This window comes from Hemicordylus capensis, chromosome 4 (genome assembly GCF_027244095.1).
Source record: "Hemicordylus capensis ecotype Gifberg chromosome 4, rHemCap1.1.pri, whole genome shotgun sequence".
NCBI classification, from domain to species: Eukaryota; Metazoa; Chordata; class Lepidosauria; order Squamata; family Cordylidae; genus Hemicordylus; species Hemicordylus capensis.
The window spans coordinates 307,528,759-307,546,490 of NC_069660.1; the positions used below are offsets into that span (position 1 = coordinate 307,528,759).

Here is a 17,732-nt window from a genome sequence, read left to right on the forward strand (position 1 = left end):
TTTAGATTGTGAGCCCTTTGGGGACAGGGATCCATCTTATCTTATTTATTATTTCTCTGTGTAAACCGTCCGGAGCCATTTTTGGAAGGGCGGTATAGAAATCGAATGAATGAATGAATGGATAAATGAGGCTGTTCACACGAGTAGTCAAACCCAGGCTTGGGCAGCCCCACCTGAGTTTGGCTGCCTGTGTAAAGCACTGGGATCGAGGCTAATCTCAGCTCTGCCTCCCACATAAGCCTGGGAATTTATACCAGGAAATAACTTGCCTATGAAGCAAGAGGTTGCCAGTTCAAATCCCCGCTGGTATGTTTCCCAGATTATGAGAAACACCTATATTGGGCAGCAGCGATATAGGAAGATGCTGAAAGGCATCATTTCATACTGCACAGGAGACAGCAATGGTAAACCCCTCCTGTATTCTACCAAAGACAACTACATGACACTGTGGTCGCCAGGAGTCGACACCGACTCAACAGCGCAACTTTACTTAACCCGGGATAAAGGATGTGAGTGTGCCCTTTACTCCAGGTTTGGGATTGTGTGTCTGCTCGGACTGCACGCAGCCCCAGCAGACACAGAGCCGGGTGCCTAGAGCACCTAACTCATGGGGGGATCCCTAAATGCACCACGTTGTTTGTGTGGTGCATTTTAAGATTCCTGGAGGCAGGGTCTCATTTTCCCGGCCTCCAGAGATGCGCGCTGCTCCATGTGGATGTGTGAGCAGTGCATCCCACACTCGACTTTGCTCGACTGGGGGAAAGGCAAGCTCGATCTTGCCTTCCCCCCGCACCCTCCCCACCTGGAGAAAATGGCCATGTGCATGACCTTAATATAGAGCTAGATAGACCAAGGGTCTGACTCAATATAGGACAAGTCTTATGTTCAAGCCTAGGCCAGACGATATAGCACTCATTGGGCAGCACATGGCATCCAATTTCAGCAACCAGCACAGGAGAAGAAATCTTTTCCCCTAAGTATGGTCAACAACAGGGTCTATTTGTGCATCCAGAAGGGTGGAGAAGCCAGACTGACTGCAAAACCTCCCATTGCTGCTTGGAAGCTACGGGTGCAACAGGCCTACGGACCAGGTTCATGTTCTAGCAACCTCCTGGACAACTCTCTTGCTGTGTAACACTTGGCCCTATGACTCAGAAGAACCTAAGAACAGCCCAGCTGGATCAGGCCCAAGGCCCATCTAGTCCAGCATCCTGTTTCACACAGTGGCCCACCAGATGCCTCTGGGCAGCCCACAGGCAAGAGCTAAGGGCTTGCCCTCTCTCCTACTGTTACACCCCTGCAACTGGTATTCAGAAAACATACGTCTCTGGGTGGTTTACAACAAAGTATAAACAGAAAAAGTAAAACATTCGTTACATCAAAACAAAAAGTTAAAACGTTACAGCAATTTAAAATTATTTAAATAATATTTTAAAAGATAAAATATTCTAATCATGGTGGCACTGCCATTCGTGGCAATATTATAACCCTGGTAGCATTGCTGGACATCTCTATTGCTGGTCAGTCCTCTGGATGCCAGGATTCTGAGAGGCTTCACCAGCTCTTGGTTGTAATTCTTCTTCTTTTTTTAAAAAATACAGTTACTATAAATATGCTTTATTTGCTTTGGTTAATTAAAAAAACAGTTGAGCACACTAATTTTTGAGGGAGGGATGATGTGCCTGAGAAAAGGACAGGGGACACATAAAGGACATTGTGAGGGGGGAATCAGGGAATAGGAGCCCTGGGGGGCATTAGGAGGCTGTACAGTGGGGAAAGATCCTGCTGTTTGAACACTGGAAGCCTCACCCACATGCAGAGCAGCAAAATAATAAAAGCAACATTGTTTATGGTTTGGAGGAAAACTACTTGGATCCTGGTGACATATTTGCAGACTCCGAGTTGTCCTGGGATTGCAGAAGTGAGGGGAAAGGGGCCGGAGCCTCTGCCACTGACCAGGCCATTGGGTTGGTTGTCCTCCCTTCCCTTCCGAGAAGATCACCATGACAGAGGAAGACCAGCCTGGCTCTCGGCAACAGACAGGAAATGAGAGCTACAGGAAGCTGTCCTGCCTCTTCCTGCCAGAAAGAATTCTGTACCAACCATCAGTTGCAGAGTGAGGACAAAGGATGCTCTGCATTCTGCCGCGGGCTAGAGCAGGGCTGCACAACATTGGCTCTCCTGGTGGGACTACAACTCCCATCATCCCCAGCCCCAGTGGCCAAGTAAGGGATGAAGGGTACAACAGCTGGAGGGCCAAAGTTGTGCTAAACTGTGTTAAAGGGTGTTTAGGTTTTTGTTTTGTTTTGTGTAAATACTATTATTTTAATGTATTGTAAGCAGCCTTGAAGATCATTTGTTTGAAAGACAGGGGATATATATATTTAAAAACACAGAGACTCGCCATTTTCAGTTCTTCTTGTTGCGGCTAAAATGTATCACTACATGAGATATGTGGTTTGTGCTTCTCACCAACCTGAGTAACCGTTTATCAAAATCTGGCCCTGTGTATTAATCGACCGCATAAAGATCCTAATATATCACTCAGTTAACTATTGACAATGGAAGTCTCTGGGGCTCTAGTGCTTTCTTCAAAATGTCTGTAGCTCCAGAACCATAATTCTCAACTGTCAATACAGCATTTTAAGGTCTTACATACTAGACGACCTCACATTAAAAAGCTACTCCTATCATTGTACAGCTGTCAACACATTTTTACAGCGAAGTGGAGACATCGATATAGAGGAGAGTTTCTTGCAAGATGCGAGAAGTAAACACCAGTATTCCTTTGATGTCGCCATTCTTCTTTCTCCTCAGAGCCTGTGCTACAGAGGCATGATGATTCTCTTCATGACAGGAAAAACTGTGTTAACTTCGGTGAGGGTTTTTATTCATAACTCATCTGGACTGAGCGAAAGGAAGAAGATGGGCAAAACCACCTCACCCTTGACCTGAGAAATCCTACTCAGGGGATCGGAAGATACTGTGTTTGAGCTCTTGATGTCTAGCCAAACACCCTCTGAAACCAGAAAGCCCAATGTTTGCATTGGTAGGGGCAGGGAGATCTAGGCAAACATTGATACGTTTCTTTCAGCTCATTCATTTCAATTGAAGGGGAAATGATTTTTTTGAAAAATTAACCTCCAGCAGGGGCACATGTTCAAAGAAGGCATTCAAGGCATGCAGAGTTCAGATCTCCGGTAGCTGGGAATTTTACACACAGATCATACACTAGATCAGAGTTTCTCAACCTGTGGGTCCCCAGATGTGATTGGACTTCAACTCCCATAATCCCCAGCCCCAGTGGCCTTTGGTTGGGAATTATGGGAGTTGAAGTCCAGTTACATCTGGGGACCCACACGTTGAGAATCCCTGCACTAGATAGAGTCCATACATTTCCAGCAAATTTGCCACAACCACGGTCCTATTAGGCATTATAAAACTGGGCAAATTGTACCCATTGTGGGGGAAAATGGGAGCCAGCTAGCCTTACCTCCGTGCCAACATATTCCTTAATCACATCCCAGAATTCCTCTGCATATAGCACTTGTATGCAAGTACTGAATGAGAGGAGAATGTTCTAGAATTGTAGATGGCCAGGATTTTATACCACAGGGAGAAAAGCCTTACTAAGATATTATGCTGTACAGATGTCTGTACATTTGTACATGTTTTTGTGTGGATGACTGCACCTGTGTTCATTTTAAAAGCGAACCTCAAGACAGGCCCCTCAAGGTACAGACAGGAGGTGTGCTGCTGTACCTGGGTTCAACAGAACATTTGAATAACTGTACCTATGTGTAGATCAGGACCTATGTAGCCTGTTCACTTGTTGTACGAGTGTTGAAAGAAACATGTGAATAGCATTCAGGGCTTGCCTCAGGGCTAGCTGGCATGCACCTGTTTCCCCCCACCATGGGTACACTGCACCCAGGTTTACAATTCCTAAAGAGGGCTTCTAAGAGCTAGACATTCAAACCCAGTGTGAGTGTGACACACTCAGGTTGGTTAGCATCCTTCCTGTGAAATATATTCCAATGAGAGTGAGAGGAAGATGTTGATGCTGTTTCTCTCTGGTATACTCAGGCAAGCTGGCCTATATGGTAATTGGGAGCAGAAGCAGGATACACACCTGGCTGGCAAGCAAAAGCTAGAAGAAGGAGTGGCTGGCCCAGCTACGGATAAGGAACAGGAAGGGCTAGTGGGGGTTTAGATAACACTTCAAGGTTATTCACACGATGGGGCAAAATCGGGCTAACGGAGGCTAGCCTGATTTTGCCCCATCGTGTGAACCACCGGGCTCGGCTGCGAGCCCAGTGGTTCCTAGGTGGGTAGCCCGCCTAACTACCCCTGCCCTAAAACCAGGTTTGCGGAGCGAGTGCTCCACAAACCTGGTTTTAAAGATCATTAGTATCCGCAGCGCAGCTCCACACTGTGGTTACGCACAAGTAGACCCCTGGAGAGGAGGCAAAAAGCTGCCTCCCAGCTCTGGGGGTCTCCCCAGTATGCCCTGCGCACTCACGCAGGGCATACTGGAGCTTCCAAGGGCCACGCAGCCCCCGAGCTCCCCAGCCCCCGCCAGCTCTGTCACAGAGCCGGTAATCGTGTGGGCAGCCGATCCAGCCACCCAGGGCTCCCACTCTGATCATGGGCGGGGAGAGCGGGCTTAGCCCACTCTCCCCGCTCACTCTTACGAACCAGGTCTCACTGATTGTGAGACCTGGCTCTTCATCTGCTGAGGTCCCCACACTTACTTACTTACTTATTTAACATATTTGTATACTGCCCAAAATGCAAGTCTCTGGGCGGTTTACAACAAAACAATAAAAACAACAAATAAAAAGGTTAAAACATTACAACAATGTAAAATTTAAAATAACGTCAAAACTATTAAAAACCATCAAACTCTTAACACAGTATCTAATTAAAAGCCTGGGTGAACAAATGTGTCTTGCATGCCTTTTTAAAAGTTGTAAGAGATGGGGAGGCTCTTATTCCAGCAGGGAGCGCGTTCCAAAGCCTCAGGGGCAGCAATAGAGAAGGCCCGTCCCTGAGTAGGCACCAGACGAGTTGGCGGCAACTGCAGACGAACCTCTCCAGATGATCTCAATGGGAGGTGGAGCTCATAGCGAAGAGGATTTGATAAGGACATGCACGTACCATGAACACACATGTCCTTTCCCCCTCCTGGTGCACAGGGGCACCTCTCTGTCATCACATGTGGCGCAGTGCACACACTGAAAATCTACTGTTTTTATTTTTATCTCAATCTTCCATGTAACTGATTTTTTATATGTATATGCGTGTATCTGTTTATATTGATATTTACGCTCAGGGTAGATTTATTTGATCTGTATTGGATCAAAGAACGCAATATGAACTGAACTGAACTACTGTACACATGTATTTTTAGTACATATAGAAGGCAGTTTGCACAACCCCCACTCCCATAGGGAGAGGTGCCCTGGTGCATCAGGAGGGGGAGAGAATGTGCAAGCTCACAGGGTATGCACATCTGTTTTGTGTGTGGTGGGCCGGCTGGACAAAGCATTGACTGAACTGGCCCCCCAGAGAAGAATGAGCGCTCTTACGTTAGCAGCTTAAAAGACAAGTGGACACATCCTGCTGACCAGCTCCTGGTCAGCACCTTTGGATCTCTTCAACCTACCCAGAGACTGCCCTGTTCCCTCAGAGAGGAGAATCATAGGAACATAGGAAGCTGCCATATACTCAGTCAGGCCACTGGTCTATCTAGCTCAGTCTTGTCTTCACAGACTGGCAGCGGCTTCTCAAAGGTTGCAGGCAGGAATCTCTCACAGCTCTATCTTGGGGAAGCCAGGGATGGAACTTGAAACCTTCTGCTCTTCCCAGAGTGGCTTCATCCCCTAAGAAGTGGAATATCTTGCAGTGCTCATACATCAAGTCTCCCTTTCATATGCAACCAGGGTGGACCCTGCTTAGCTAAGGGGACAAGTAGGAACCTGCCTTGTATTGTGTTTGCCAGAGAGGTATATGGAGAGCTATGGGTTTCACCACACTCACAATTTCCCAAAAGAAGTTATCAAAAGCAGCTGGCAGGCTCCAGTAACTTCGCCGCATCTTGGCAGTGCCACTTTCTCCCAAACCTCCCCCACTGGACAAAAACCTCCTCCAAGGCCATTTTTGTGGATTTTGCACAAATCTGTATCGTGGGAATATCTTGATTCTGCCATTCTGAATAGAGGTCGACAAATAAGCAATAAACAACACATCCCCCCCACAAATGGAAAAAGTCCTTAACTTAGGGTAGAAAATGATTTAACAGATCTAGTTTTCTTTGCTGCAGCAGAACAGATTGATCATACATTCAGTTCTTTAGCTCTGGTGAGTAGCTGTAATTATTAGCCTGTACACCACAAAATTTAAAACAAAGCATTCTTTTTTAGCATAGTTTGACAAATACTATTTCTTTCTAGTGAATTATTCAAATCACAGAACTAATCCCAATGCTAAAAAGCAGCTCACTCGTCTCAGGTGAACTACTTCTCCTTACGTACTTGGGTTCATTCACATTCAGAACTCTCCCTTCTGGGGTGATCAAAGTCCTCGGTGGTTTCTCTTTCTTCTTTTGAACACTAGCAAAAAAAGAGAAGGAGGGAAAGCAAGAAAGTGTTCAGTTTTCTTTTTGCATTCTCATCCCTTTTGTGAAGAAATTGAAAGACAAGAGGAAGCCTGTCTGCTGTGATCTAGCTTTGATTAAAGTACACACACAATGCCGCCCCCCTGACAAAAAGAAACTTTCCATTTATTTTAATACTAGGAAATGATTCCAGTTCTCACAATGCCTGCTTTCACTGGCTCTAATCTTGGCTACCAAGTGCCAGAAGACACAGAGAGAGCTTAGCCCATGCCCAAATAATGCTCCAATCAGGGCTTCTGCAGCTTTCCAGATGGCAGTTTCATAGACAAGAGTCAGCTGCCAGGACAACTTTCTAATATCCTAGTCTCAAGCAACCATCTAATTTTAATGAAACTGGCTTCCAAGGACGTCTACTTAGGATTAGAGTGTATGTGCTCTTTCTGTGCAAACACAGTGCATGGATAACATTGTTAAGAGGGAGCTCTGGTTGGCCATACAGTTTGCAATGGGACACTGGAAAGGAGGAGCTCTCCGTGGTACTCTGGATGCAAGCCAAGGAGGGTGTTATCAGACTAGGTCCTGGTCCAGAGATGACGGCTGTTTCTTTATGAGCATCGGAGCTATGAAATAGTCTACAAATATGGTATCTGGTGGCGTGGCCCTGCAGAAGTCCAATCTCCTCAGAACAGACAGCCCTGCTGGATTAGCCCAAAGATCCATGAAGTCTAGCATCCTGTTTCTCAACAGATGCCTCTGGGAAGCCCAGAAGTGGGACATGCAAGCAAATAGCCCTCTTCTGTCATTGCTCCCCAGCAGCTGGTATTCAGAGGCCAATCAGGTCTTTGAGTAAATAAAATGTCTTGGGAAGACCTCAAAGGAAATTAATTGCAACTGCAACTAGAGAATGGTATGAATATGCTAAAATAACCTTGGTCAGTTAAATGCAATCACAGAAACTGCCCCTCAGCCAGAGCAATTTCCCCTTCCCAAGCACGATATAGATTGACTATTTTTGATTGCATTTACCAGAGCGTCAAGCCCTGAGGACTAGAAACCAGGGACATTCTGGATTTACCAAGGTGCAAGACTCTGCATTGCCCTGGGCAAAATTGATCTCATCTGCATCAGCCCCTCTCTCAATGGGAAGCGAGGTCAACACTGTTAAATTCTTTTATGTGATCCACTTAATTTCAGGGTATAAACCACTTCCTTTAAGAACTAGTATTCTGTACAGTTCACCACCTACAGATCTATCCATCGTTCACAAAACTGTTCTCAGGAATCAAGGCTGCCCCGCTTCTCATTACCTTGACCATCGACCCCAGTGCAAAGCCGAGACAGAGTGCACACTCTGTGGGTGAATGCCAGAGATTCCCAGTTCTGAGAATCCTTGGTCCAAAGAGCCAATTCCACTGTTGTGGATCCCTCAACCCCTTACAAGCCACTAACCTAGCTGCCTCAGAGTCCACTCACCAAGCAGTGTCGTTCTAGTCAGGAATGCTACAGGACAGGTAGATACAGCCCTTGCAATCCTCCACTTTAGGAATGGAATTCCTTTTCCTCTCCTTCTGTCTCTTTTCTTCTACCAGTAGTCAGAGTCCCCAGCCAGGAAACCTTTAATTAGTAGGCTAAGGAGGCACGAAGTCCCAGTCAGGAGTCTGACCCCCTTTGGATACATCAGCCTTTGTCTCCATGGGAACAGAAACCAGTTCTAGGCCAGCATAATGGAGATCCTCATTCATAAATCAGTACAAGTACATTCAAGGTTTAACTAAATTTTCTAAAATCTCTGTCCTGTAGGAATGTGCACAAACCTGTTTGGAAGCCCCTTTACAGACCTCTGAACATGTTCAAAAGACCGGCAGTTCAACCGTTTCAGGGGGGGGGGGATACCTTTAAGGAATGGGGAGGGTGCTCTTATCTCTCTCTCTCTCTCTCTCTCACACACACACACACCCCGCTGTGTTTCCCTCACTGGCGCTGCAGTTTAAAAGGGTCTGGCGGGGTGGCAGCGTACCTCCCTGCCACCCTGTTGTCTCCTCGGACCGGAAGTGACCAGAAGTACCCGGCACGTGTGCACATGTTAGGTGCATGCATGAGTGAGCATGACGTGCGCGCACACAGGCCTGACATGCACCAGGTACTTCCGATCATCCGGTCCGAGGAGGCAACGGAGCAGCAGGGAGGTACGCTGCCGCCCCGCTAGACCCATTAACTTGTTTCGTCTATCCCTTCCTTTTCTAATCACTTGGTTTCCCTGATTCAGTTTTTCTTGTCAATTAACTCCCCACTGTCTCAGAAACCATCCCCATGTAGCCTTGCAGTCAGCGATAGCGCTAACATCAAGTGGACTCACTAGGAGTTACACCTCCCAGAACGCTATGATTAGCCCATTCACTTCAACGGAGCAGGTTGCTTTTCTGTATTAATACTCTTACAAGCAAATTTAGAGGCGAGTCTCACAATCAGCGAGACTCGCCCAAATGGGGTTTGCAGGGAGAGCTGGGCAGACGATCCCCAGACAGCCCAGGGCGGCTGATCAACTGCTGGCTCCGTGACGGAGCCGGAGTGCCTACGGGGATTGGGGGCCGTGCGGCCCCCGGAAGTTCCAGGATGCCCCGCGCGAGCGCGCACGGTATCCTGGAGAGACCCCCAGGGTTGGGAGGCTTGTTTCAGCCTCCCAGCGGGGGTCTCCTCATATGTTGCCAGACTGCGGAGCCATGCCGTGGCAATACATGATCAAAAAGATGGGTTTAGCATCGCGCTCACTCCGCTCACCTTGGCTAAGGGGAGGGGGAATTAGGAGGGTTTGCTGCTGAGAGCCATGTGGCTCCCATGGCAGCAGACAATCAGCAAAAAGCCGGCTAGGGTCCCTTAGCCCGCTTTTTGCTGATCGTGAGAATCTCCCCTTAGTCTATCAAATTCCCTACATTAATGATTTGGTTTGCTACTATTGCAACCAGAGATTTATTTTACTAATTTCCTCAGACTGTACGCTTTGGTTGCTTTTTAATAAATGTTGAATATTTTGCATTAGGAGCTTGTCATCCCCGTTTGCGGACAAGCAGTTCCCACCCAGCTAGAAGAACAACTAAAAGGCACCTAACTCAGCTTCCTGCTCCTCTTTGACAGAGAATCTCCATTACCTTTTCTTGTACCAGTGCTTAGACCTCAACCCTCACTTATCTCTTTTTTAAATTCGGCCCATGGTTTCATCTTGCCTCTTCTATTTCTTCACCTACCACAACTTCTAGATCCCCCGAAGGATCGCAGGGACATTTATACTAATACATTCTACAGCAGGAGTGTATAGGCAGCTGTAATGTGATACACAGATCAAAGGACTTAAGGTCTTCTAAGGGATACTAAATGCAGGTCATATTAAATGCAGATAGGAGGGGAAAATAAAAAAAATGCTACTTAGAGATCAATGCAAAATATGGTATTGTGTGGATACGTGAAAAGCAGTGCCAACGTGTTTAACATGAAGCCTGTTTATCATTAGTTTAGGAAATATATACAAGAATTCCACATACCTATTTTCTTTTGCTTTCTTTTTTTCTTCAACGTATTTGTGGGCTTCTAACCTAGCCTCTGGAGTATAAGGCACAGGGTCCTCCCAAAAAGCTCTCTCTTCTTCGTCATCTTCCTCTGTCAACAATTTATGGTATTTGTTGCGTTCCTCATCCTCCTTGTGGTTTTCCTTCTCTTCCGTGGAGTAGGGGCTGGAAAGGAATGCACAGAAGTTTTCCTACTAAAACATAAGAACAGCAAAGGATGCTGATTGCATGAAGCCACAGCAACTAGTAATTTCACTTTTTTTAAAAAAAAGTGGGGGTTGAAGCTTCTAACAAGCTTCAGGGAGGCAAATATGAACAAACAAAGGGTCCTTTTACAGAGTTAGACCATTGGCCCATCCAGCTCACTGCTGTCTGGCTCTCCAGGGCTTCAGAGGGGTCTTTTGCAGTCCTACCTGGAAATACTAGGGATTGAACCTGGGACCTTGTATGCTGAGCTTGTGCCTTGTGCTTGTGCCTTGCCACCAAGCTAAAGTTCCTTTCCATCACGTGACCTGGATATATGTTATACATACTGTATGCCAAATATCTATTTACCTTCCAAGACAGAAAAACATCCATATCACAAGCAAAAGAGTAGGAAGAAGAGGTGGTCTTGCAGTAGCGAGAATGAACTGTCTCCTTTGCTAAGCAGGGTCTACCTTGATTTGCATTTAGTATTTATTTATTTTGAGATACACACACACACACACACACACACACACACACACACACACACACACATATACACACACACACCACCCCTCAAAAAATGGCTAAGGGCGGTTTACAACCAATAAAAATAATTAAAATCAATTTAACAGTTAAAATCAAAACTAAATCAATCAATTAAAATAATTTAAACATTAAAAACATTAACATCAAAATCATTTAAAACCAGCTTTAAAATTTAAAGCCATAAATCTAATTAAAAGCCTGGGTGAATAAATGCGTCTTCAGTGCCTTTTTAAAAGTTGCCAGAGATGGGGAGGCTCTTATTTCAACAGGGAGCGCGTTCCAAAGTCCAGGGGCAGCAACGGAGAAAGCCCATCCCCGAGTAGCTGCCAAAGGAGTTGGCGGCAACTGCAGGCAAACCTCTCTAGATGATCTTAACAGGCAGTGGGGCTCACGGTGAAGAAAAAATTCTCTTAAACATCTTAGATGGACGACTACATGTGAGCACTGTAAGTTTTTCCCCTTAGGGGGTGGGGCCATAGCTCCGTGGTAGAACATCTGTTTAGCATGCAGAAGGTCTCTGGTTCAATCCCTGGCAGCATTTCCAGGCAGGGTTTGGAAAGGCTTCTGCCAGTCAGCATCGACAATACTGGGCTAGATGGATCAAGGGTCTGGCTCGGTCTAAGGCAGCTTCCTGTGTTCCTACTGTATGTAAGATACGAAACAAAGGAAGACATTTCCACATACACAGTGCTGTTGATATCTGTATACCACCATCGATCAAATCCAGGATTACGTTCCTTTTTCTTCTCCTCCTTTTCTTGCTTCTGCCTTAGTGCCTCTTCTTTCTCCCTGCTCCTTTTAAGAAGATAGGCCTGCTCCTGTTCTTGGATCTGTTTCTTTACCTCGGGATAGTTCTGTAAAGCCTGAAGCCTCTCGGAGCGTCCGATCTCTCTACAATCTAGAAACTTAAAAGCGGGGGGAATATAAAATTCTTTATATAACAAACAAGAAATGGTTCCCATGGTCAATACTTTACTAGAAAATTGAAGCCTTTTCAATTTTAAGTAACCACTTTGCATTGCCTAAATCACTGTGGTGTATATAAATATTATTTTTGAGAATGTTTATTATTGAAATATATTGATATCGTGTATGATATTATTGAAAAATATTGATACTGAGCCACCGATATATGGTGCCCCATATCCTATCTTTTCCAGGCATGAATAATCCAGGATACCATGGTCAATGGTGTTGGCTGCTGAGAGATCCAGCAGAGTCAACATGGTCACAGTTCTGGCACTCTCATAGGAAGCTGTCTTACACTGAGTCAGACCACTTTTCCATCTAGCTCAGTATTGTCTACACTGACTGACAGCAGCTCTCCAAGGTTTCAGACAGGAGTATTTCCTATCACTATTGGAGGGATTGAACCTGGGACCTTCTGCAAGCAAAGCAGAGGTTCTGCCTCTGAACTACAGCCCCATCTCCTGACACAAGTCAACCACGAGGTGACCTAGGCAGTTTCAGTCTCAAAACCAAATGGTGTAGTGGCTTGAATATTGGGTTTGGAAGAGGCAATCACATAGGAGTGGCCTACCAGCAGGAAAACAAGCCATTGTCTCTCTGCCTAAGTTGGCACCTATGACAATGACACCATGCCATGGTGTACATATCAGCATGCCCTACCATTGCTTCACAACATCATTGTTACCTCCACGCAGAACAAGATCATGTTTTAGATCGACGCCTAGGTTTAGATGGGAGCATAAACACAGCTATATGTGGGATAATTTTTCTGGACCCTATTTGCAAGGCTGGTATATACACACAGTTATGCTAAACCACATTTTAGTGCAGAGGTGGTCAACTTGAGGCTCTCCAGCTGTTATTGGACTACAACTCCCATCATTCCCAGCCACAATAAGTTGTGGCTGAGGACGATATCGGCTGTAGTCCAGCAATAGCTGGAGAGCATCAAACTGGCCACCTCATGTTGAGTGTGGCATGAGCAAACAGTGAGAAGCCTTGGGTTTCTACTCTCTCCTCCCCTCATGCACCAATTTCCGATCCTGGTTCATAGGGCAAGGGTAAACCATAGTTCACCAGTACAGGAAAAAAGGCAAACTATACAGACAAGGATTAGAATGAGGAAATTGCTGCATACAAGGCCAGGAAGGAGGGAGTATATGACTCAATGCTCATTCCACAGTTTGGAATTCGCTCTGAACAACCTTGTAGCAATCTTTGCTCCAGGGGAAAAAATCAAAAGCAAACCAGCCATTTGCCAATCAGGTGATTATAAAGCAGATCTTTGTTTACAGATTCTACAAATCATGCTAAGCAAATCCACTATTCTTTTAATTACATATTTAAAGCATTCATTTGTTTGTTTGTTTCTCTATTAGCATGCTGGATTAACAATGTCCAGATCTTGGCATAGAGGAAATCCATGCCCAGTTATATTTTAAGTATGACTTACTTTCAGTTGAGGAAGGGTGGCAACCACAAACTGTCTGTAACCTTCAAAATCAGTGCAAGGGTTCCCTGTGAGGAAGAGCTCCCTAAGATGTATATTGTGTTTCAAGATGGTAATACTGGACAATTTTCCAATGAAATTAACTGTCAGATCAAGCTTCTGCAAATCCTCACAACCTGATTGAAAACATAAGTGGTGGTATTAATATCATCATCAGATTTAATAAGAACACTGCTCATCCCAGGTTTATCATAGGACACCATTCTTACAGTAAACCTATTTTACAAATGTAAATGTCAGATGCTACGAGAATAACTGACATTTTAAAGCAATCATGTTTCTGTGATCACACATCAAAACACAGGAGAGGTTAAATATGATTAAATAGAATTAAATAAGAGGTTCATTTGAAATGTATAAAAATGAATAGTAGACCTACAAGTACTGTATTTACTCAAATCCAAGACAACTCTGAATTTAAGATGACCCCCTTAAAAGGCAGAGGTTAAATACAGGTTATACCTGAATTTACACAGAAGGAACAGGATTCAATTTAAGACAACCTCCTGATTTCTGTCATGAAAAATTCAGATAAAACCTAGTCTTGGATTCAGGTAAATACAGTATATGGAAAACTGAGCGACTGATTTAAAAACCCTTCTGATTTTGAGGCACATACAATAGCAATACAAATCTAGATTTCTGCTTGGTATTTTATTTATTTATTTATTCATTCATTCATTCAATTTCTATACCGCCCTTCCAAAAATGGCTCAGGGCGGTTTACACAGAGAAATAATACATTAAAAAGATGTATCCCTGTCCCCAAATGGCTCACAATCTAAAAAGAAACATAAGATAGACACCAGCAACAGTCACTGGAGGTGCTGTGCTGGGGGTGGGTAAGGCCATTTGCTTCCTGAGATCATTGGTTTGCCACACACACACCATGGGTATCATCAGAGGGCTAGCTCAACAAAATTTTCATACATTTTAATTAAAAAAAACAAAAACAAAAACAAAAAAAATTGGGCCAATCAAAACAGTGTTATGCAGTTTTGAGTTCCATTGGTTCCAACAGGAAAAAATAATAATTAAACATATGCTTTGTTTTCCCATTGAACAGAAAGGAACACAAACTCTGGCAGAAGAAATGAAAGGGGACAATAAAGTAAAAAGTAAAGTGTGCCATCGAGTCGGTGTCGACTCCTGGAGACCACAGAGCCCTGTGGTTGTCTTTGGTAGAATACAGGAGGGGTTTACCATTGCCTCCTCCCATGCAGTATGAGATGATGCCTTTCAGCATCTTCCTATTTCACTGCTGCCCGATATTGGTGTTTCTCATAGTCTGGGAAACATACCAGCGGAGATTCAAACCGGCAACCTCTGGCTTGCTAGTCAAGTAATTTCCCAGCTGCGCCATTAGGTGGCCAAGGGGACAATAAGAGATGGGGATGTGAAAAGAGCGTTTGAGGAACATTTAGCTAGAAGCCCAGCAAAGGAAAGGAAGAGACTATCTACTTCCCATTCAGTGCTGCCCAAAGTGAGAGTATGTGTGTGTGTGCACATGCATACGCACACAAGCTGTTTGTGCCTTCTGCTACCTGCCTGCTCTTTGCTTCCCCTGTGGGACTGTGACCTGCTGAACATCTGTGGGGAGTATGTGCAGGACTGGGGGCAGGGGTAAGTGACTCAGCAGTTCCTAGTACCACGTGCCCAGCTCTGGGCCTTTTATAGGAATGCTGCCTGTGGCAGCAGGCCCATCACCAAAGGATGACACCAAAGGGGGTCAACCCTTTTGGGGGAGCCACTTTGGGGAATAATGAAGGTGAAGGCCAGGTTGCCTGGCCCTGGAATCCTCGTGGGTGTCATAGTGGTGGGTATTTTAATTCGGCTGCTGTTTTAAATCCTGGGTGAGTTTAGTTTTAATGTGCCTGGGTTTGTCTGGAGATGGGAAGATGGGGAGACAGGGGACGTAGCTATGGATTATGGGACAGCTATTCTGGTGGTGGTGGTGAATAGAAGAAGTAACAATGCCAGGTCAACAGGCCGTTGCAGGGGAAGGGAAACCAGAAACCTGATCGCTGTTTCTCCTTCTGGTTGTCCTGTCAGCTTTTTGACCTTGGGGAGCAGTGCCAACCACTCACAGAGCCTCACCTTTCTCCTTTCCAATGCCTGAAAAGCATTGGGTCCTGAAATCATCCATTATCTGGTTCTGGATGAAGGGAATGTTACCAGCTGAGCTTATTCTGCCCACTCCAAGAAGCCTCCCTGGTTGCAACTGCATCTCCAGGTTTGAAGATTGCACTTTTGCTATGCTCAGGAGCTACACCGCAATGTGAGCTCCAAGTCTACGTTATACATGGGAACAAGTCGCTTAGTTGGCAGTGGACTGGTTGCCCCTAGATTTGGCTGCAAGCTCCACAAATTGGAAAAGGGATTAGATCAACACTCCCTCTTTCTGTGAGGGGGCCCTGGCTAAGCAGACTCCAGAACTAGCTACTGCTAGTGTCTGGCATTCAAGATCATTTCAGACTTGGAATGAAATCTAAACTCCCTTCTTCTTCTAGCAAGAGAAATAACACCTGTTGTTAACGAAGCACTTAGACCAAGAAGGGAAGGTAGATAAGACAGCAGACTCCATTATAATAGGGATGAGTCAGTGATGTAACTTTTGACCATCAAAACGCTTGATAGAACTATTGGGAAGTCCTTCCCCGCATAGGATGCTCTAGACGAACCTGCACACTACAACTGTCCTCACAATCAGCCTTGAATACAATAGGTGATTCACACACCTACCTACTCAGGAAGGACGATCAGACAAAATGCATTCCAAAGAAGCCTGTATGGGCTATCCTATTCAGCAAAGTATGACAAAAGAAAAGTGCCTTCAAGGTACGTTTTAGGATATAAGTATCCCTTACACCTGGGACTCCCACGGCAAAACATCTCAGTGCCTCTCACTTGGGACCCCACCAGACTGCAACAAGAAACTCCAGCAGGCCACCTTGGTATTCTCCTCATCAGAACAGGTGATAAAGCTTCTTGCCCGGCTTCTTCAGGGCTGAACCTATCCCTTTCTCTTATTTCTGAAATCTTGCCCCTCTATCTTAAAGTACCTCTCTAGCCAGCCTGGGAATTTACACATAATTTGGAACTCTAAGCTAAATGTGTCTTACAATAGTCTATTTAAAACATATTTGCATTGCTTTTACATTAGGACCACCTTTTAAATTATATTTCTTTCAATAAACTCCTTTTTGATTTAATTAAAATTTCTATCTCAAGGCTATTTTCTTGAGTTCATACGCTTGCACAAATTAAGGCTGATTGGAACTGTCTCCCCTTTTAAGCTAAATTCCCCACATTCGCCTGAACTGGGGATGCTGATCAAACCACCCTCAAGGCAGTTTCAACAACAGGACCAATCTGGTATGTATCACAGAGACTTGGTGGGGGGGAATCTGGTGGCCCAGTCTGGTCCCAACTTCTCCCTCCAGGGTTCTCTGTGGAGGAGCAGGTGAGGGGATGTGGGCAGGGAGGTGTACTGGCTGTGGTCTATAAGAAAAAGATCTCCCTTGCCAGGACCCCTGTTGAAGTGTCTGACCATATTGAATGTGTGTACTTACGTTTGGGGACCAGGGATAGACTGGGACTTCTGTTGGTGTACCGATCACCCTGCTGCCCAACAGAGTCCCTAACTGAGCTGACGGACTTGGTTTTAGGCCTGGCATTGGAGTCTCCCAGGCTTGGAGGGGGACCAGGTGGGGGGGGACTGAAATGTTCACATTGGGACTAGTTTCTCCAGGGTGACTTAGGAGTTCATAGTGGCCATGACAACTATGGGCCTATCCCAAGTGGTCTCGGGACCAATGCACGTTGCTGGTCACACACCTTTCACTCTGAACAGGGTGGTGTTCCATGGGTGGGGACTCCAGTGATTTCCCCATTGTCATGGACAGACCAGTGGTGTAGTGGTTAGAGTGCTGGACTAGGACCGAGGAGACCCAAGTTCAAATCCCCATTCAGCCATGATACTAGCTGGGTGACTCTGGGCCAGTTACTTCTCTCTCAGCCTAACCTACTTCACAGGGTTGTTGTGAGGAGAAACCGAAGTGTGTAGTACACCGCTCTGGGCTCCTTGGAGGAAGAGCGGGATATAAATGTTAAATAATAATAGCAACAACAACAACAACAACCCCCAGTGAGGCACTACTTTGGCGTGGTTGTGGGGCTTGCATGTTCTGAGGAAGGTGAGAGCTATGCCAGAGGTCCAACCATACTGGACAGGTCTCACCAGAGGAGCCAGACAAAGAGTGCCTCTCCCATCAACAATATGGTGAGACGTAACTTTAATAAATCTATACCAGATTGGTCGTCACCTGGGTCAACAAGG

The 17,732-nt window shown here is 45.4% G+C and overlaps 1 protein-coding gene across 4 annotated transcripts in view; it reads right to left on the reverse strand.

The window, feature by feature from the left end:
- Nucleotides 1-17,732, reverse strand: part of DNAAF11 (dynein axonemal assembly factor 11) — an 82,948-nt gene that overhangs the window by 35,005 nt on the left and 30,211 nt on the right. For all 4 annotated transcript variants that reach the window (XM_053313631.1, XM_053313630.1, XM_053313633.1 and 1 more), the window contains exons 4-7: nucleotides 13,337-13,509; nucleotides 11,599-11,819; nucleotides 10,156-10,344; nucleotides 6,537-6,614 (exon numbers count right to left, since the gene is read on the reverse strand). In XM_053313631.1, coding sequence (XP_053169606.1) covers nucleotides 6,537-6,614; nucleotides 10,156-10,344; nucleotides 11,599-11,819; nucleotides 13,337-13,509 — 661 coding nt within the window. The remainder of the gene's footprint in view (nucleotides 1-6,536; nucleotides 6,615-10,155; nucleotides 10,345-11,598; nucleotides 11,820-13,336; nucleotides 13,510-17,732) is intronic.